This window comes from Egretta garzetta, unplaced genomic scaffold (genome assembly GCF_000687185.1).
Source record: "Egretta garzetta isolate BGI_Z169 unplaced genomic scaffold, ASM68718v1 scaffold143, whole genome shotgun sequence".
Lineage (NCBI taxonomy): Eukaryota > Metazoa > Chordata > Aves > Pelecaniformes > Ardeidae > Egretta > Egretta garzetta.
In genome coordinates, this window is record NW_009259310.1 from 1,769,428 (window position 1) to 1,773,612 (window position 4,185).

Sequence of the window (4,185 nt, forward strand, 5' to 3'; positions counted from 1 at the left end):
TGTAGGGAAGCTGGCCAGGTTGTAAAACCTCAGACGAACATCCTGCCCAAGCAACTACTGTTCTCCTTCAGGTTTCAGAAAAATCTGCTTTTTTTTTGCAGTGTGCCAGAGGCAGGAGAACGCAGTTAGACACAAGATAGACCTGCAGCTTCCCTTTGCAGCCCCCTGCCGTCACCGGCAGCTCTCTGCCTTGATCCAGCTCACTTTGAGCTGATGTGCAGGTAGGGACAATTGCCTGCGTATGTTAACCACAAGTGCAGAAACTTAACTGCTGCTTGGGAAACACAGTAATCATCGTAATTAAAAAATCAGAATTTACGCCTTAGCTTTTTCCTAGAATCTTGTTTTGCAGGAGAAACAACTTCCAGAGTTCTCCCATTATCAGAGAAAAATCATGTTTGTTCCTAATGTGCTGAAACGATTTGGTCACTGAAAGAAGCAGATTGCGGAATTATCAGTGCCCCTCAGCTGTGAGATTTGTCATTCTTCGCACCTTCACAACATAGAGACTCACAGGCGGAGATTACCCGGGTATTACTAATTGCTAATCACAGAGGCTGTCAGGGTAAAATTAGAAAGGGAATGTTTGGTAGAAACCCAGCCCCTCTTGCTTAGTGCTCCCAGTACTTGGTTTTCAAGTTTTTGTGGGGAGAGCCTTGAAGCAGGTTTTTTCTTTGCTGCAACAAGCAGGTGGGGGGAGGGGTGTCTGATTTTTATTAGCAAAATACTACTGACCCAGAAGATGGGAACACTAACGTACACCTAGCACAGGCTAAATCCAATTAGTGTGTCTTGAGCTGAGAAGAAGTTATCCACTGCCATTGAAACTGGTTTCTGCTTGGTCTGCGAGCTGCAAGGATAAGAGGGGGAGATGCCGCCTCGGCCTGAGCCCTGCTCTGCCAAAGGCTCCTCCACCCAGCTGGATGCTGGTGCGGGGATAGGCTGTGGTGATGCCGTGACGGACGCCCTGGGACGGGGCAGGCTGGTCTCAACCTGGACAGCAAGTATTTTTATTCTGAGCATGTCTGGGTTATCAAGATGGTCTCATCTAGCCTGGGGTTGGAGTTTGGACATAGAAGCTGCTGTTCCCGAAGTGTCCCTCAGCCTGTGGAAAGACCGCTTCAAGCTTTACATTAAGTCAGGGTGGTCCAGTTAAGTTTAGGCTGCCTGTGACTGCAGTTGTCATGGTCTAAAGACACAGTCCCACCAGCCGGCTGTACAACCCCCGTCTGAAGGTGTTTGCATTCACCAGTCCAGAGGTTGGGATTGCTGGGAAATAGGGAAGTCAAGAGCGGATACTGGAGTAAGAGGAGGCATAAGGCGCTAGGAGAATTCTAGGCTGCTGCCATCTGTATCGTGGCTTCACCAAGCTCGGATATTTTTAAAGCTCCGCTGTAAGGTCCCCATAACCTCACCTCTGAAGCTGCCTCTGCTCTAACCAAAGGGAGCCCCAGATGTCCCCTCCTCTGAGCTTTTTCCTCTTATTCTAAATGAAGTTAAGATGTAGATAACGTGTTACCAGAACCTCATCCCTGATATGGAACAGGCAGAAACCTCTCAGGATTCCCAGTAATGCTGTGTCTCCTTGCCCACAGGTCACGTCCCGGCAGTGGGTGCCTGAGATGCTGGCTGCAGTGGGAGCCGTGCTCGTCAGCAGGGCCATGGGGAAACTGCAGAGTAAAATCAGCTTCCACAGCTCCAAATACAGGTAAAACAACCCCAGATAATCATGCCTTAAGTTAATAAACTGGTTATGAGAGTGAATAAAGAACAGCTAATGAACAGAGAGCAGAGCAAGCATGTGGATTTAGTTTCAGCATTGAATGTATGAATCAGATTTTCATTTTTGACCCTCGCTTCTAAAGTCTGCTCAGCTTCTTTGCAGGCCTGAGATCCAAAATGTAGGTGAGCATGTAAATGTGGCTGGTGGTCACGCTCTGTGATGGCTAAGGCAGAGCTCTGAAGGCTAACAGCTGCAGGGGTGGCTGTTTGGCCCAAATAATCCAAACTGCTTCATTGACTCTTCAGACACTGTAATCAGCTTTCATCGACAAGATGAAATAATTCGGTATCTGGCAGCGAGGCAGGCAATATCTGCCTGGAGATCAGCTGAGAGCACAGGGTGGCAGCAGGGGGGATGCAACGTGCTTGGCAAGGCTAGTGAAGGAGAGCAGCAGGGCCTGAAAGGTGTTAGTGGAGGGGAGGGCTGGTAAGATCCAAATTCTTTTTCTTTGCACCATCATGGAGCGAGTAAACATTTACATATTTAGCAGCTCTAGAGGTGGAATAGGTCTATTCTGTCTCACCTAGTCCAGGAGATGCATTTCAGACAAATTTCACAGCTTTTCTTCAGCTTTCTAAGGGCAGATGTTGCCACTCTCCAGCCCAGCCAGCGGTGCCAGCTCCCAGACCTCGGTCTCACTGGGGATCAGCACCCTGAACTTGCCTTGAAGCGCCCTGCAGCTCCTGCTGTTGTCTCTTTGCCTGCTGCAGGGCCGATGGCTCCGTGGAAGAGACAGGACCTGTTCAAGCCACTCAGCAGCACAGCCCCACGCACACCGGTGCCGTCACTTCTGTGGCTGCTCTCAAACCAGACCTCTGTGTGTCAGGAGGAAGGGATAAGGTGAGGTACCCCCCCATGGGGCACAAAGCACAGTCACAGGCACAAAAATGTATTGACAGGTTAGGAAAATAAGGTTTCAATGTGAGCTTTAAACATTTCTGTGAGTGGTAACAACTTTGTCAGTTCCTGAATTTAGAAAGAAGAGAGGAGCTTAGAGTGAGGGCACACACTGAAGCACATCGAATCAAATTTTCTAACCTCTCCAGAGCTCAGATCACATCAAATGCTCTCACCCAGGCTTGGAATCACTGGACTGGCCCTTCTCTTATGTTACCTGGCAATGGACAGGCTCTAAAGACAGTTGTATATGCTGTAGGAGCTCAAAACCATAAGAACCCATTCCCTCTCTTGGACTGTGCATGGGTCTCAGTATAACGTAACCAAGAACGTGCATAATCCTCCTTCGCCGGCTCTCCTGCTGCCACTGCTGATGGCCTCTCTCTGCTCCTCCATAGATCGTGGCTGTTTGCAGCTGGAGTTCCGGGGCTGTGCTGCGGCGGTTCATCGGGCACGAGCGGGAGGTCACCAAGGTGAGCAGCAACTGATGGAGCGCTGTGGGGTTTCCTGTACTGTTACCTGTCAGAAACTGGGGAACCGGGCATGGTGGAGCAACAGCTTGTCACCCACAGAGGGCTTGCTTTGCACTGTCAGAAAGAGGGCCTCGGGTATCCAAATGCGCTAGGTTTTTCCCAAGGTCCCAACTAATACTTTGCCCTCCAGGGAAGCAGCGTGGAGTGGTTGCATCCAGACTAAACAGGGCTCCAGGAGGCTTGGGCGTGTGCTTGTCTTCCCCTCCAAGAGCCTGTGTAGCAAAAACTCAGGATGAATTACTAGGCCAAGCATTTGATTCAGAGATGCTGTTCACTTTTCGTCAGGTGTCATTCCGCTAGACTTGGCGTTGTTCTACAAATCAGCCATGCCTGGGAACAGTGGGGCTTTCATTTTCCTCCTGGCATCCTGATTACAAAGCCAAACACACTATGCGGAGAGCAAACATGCAGGGGTGTATACGTGTGTGCGTGGGGTGGCTGGTGCACCTCTGGCTGGGGACAGCCCCTGTGGGTCCCCTCTGTTGTGGGTATTGGAGGGACAAAGGGGGCTTCATTCATCCCAATGTTCAAAGCAGCTGTGCACGGGGCACATTTGCATTTTAAAAGTTTTTCCCATAAAATTAATGGTTTCTGAGAACAAGATCCAAGAACACCCATCCACCGTCCAGCTCCCTGGTTCTGCAAGGATGTGGGTCCCACTACCAGGTCGCAATGTCACTGCCTGATATTCCCCGTCATGACACACACGGCCACAGTACGGGCTGCGGCAATCACACTCAGGCTGAACGGTTTCCCCTGGCCCCGTTGCGCTGGGGTTTGCCTGTGGCCAGGATCCGGCAGAGCAGAAGCAAGTGGGTGTTGCAGTGTGAGCATGCAGGCGATCCGACATAGAATCATACAATCATTTAGGTTGGAAAAGCCCTTTAATATCATCAAGCCCAACCATTCCCCTAACCCTGCCATCCCACCACTAAACCCTGGCCCTAAGCACCTCCTCTGCCCAGCTTTTAA

At 50.4% G+C, this 4,185-nt stretch overlaps 2 protein-coding genes across 2 annotated transcripts in view; one reads left to right on the plus strand and one right to left on the minus strand.

Moving 5' to 3' along the window:
- Positions 1 to 1,663, minus strand: part of BSPRY (B-box and SPRY domain containing) — a 12,212-nt gene extending 10,549 nt beyond the window's left edge. The window contains exon 1 of the mRNA XM_009636304.1: positions 1,520 to 1,663. Within this exon, the coding sequence (XP_009634599.1) occupies positions 1,520 to 1,663 (144 nt within the window). The remainder of the gene's footprint in view (positions 1 to 1,519) is intronic.
- The window catches only part of WDR31 (WD repeat domain 31), a 7,223-nt gene continuing 4,699 nt past the window's right edge, over positions 1,662 to 4,185 (plus strand). The window contains exons 1-3 of the mRNA XM_009636336.2: positions 1,662 to 1,708; positions 2,494 to 2,623; positions 3,079 to 3,153. Of these exons, the coding sequence (XP_009634631.1) occupies positions 1,662 to 1,708; positions 2,494 to 2,623; positions 3,079 to 3,153 (252 nt within the window). The remainder of the gene's footprint in view (positions 1,709 to 2,493; positions 2,624 to 3,078; positions 3,154 to 4,185) is intronic.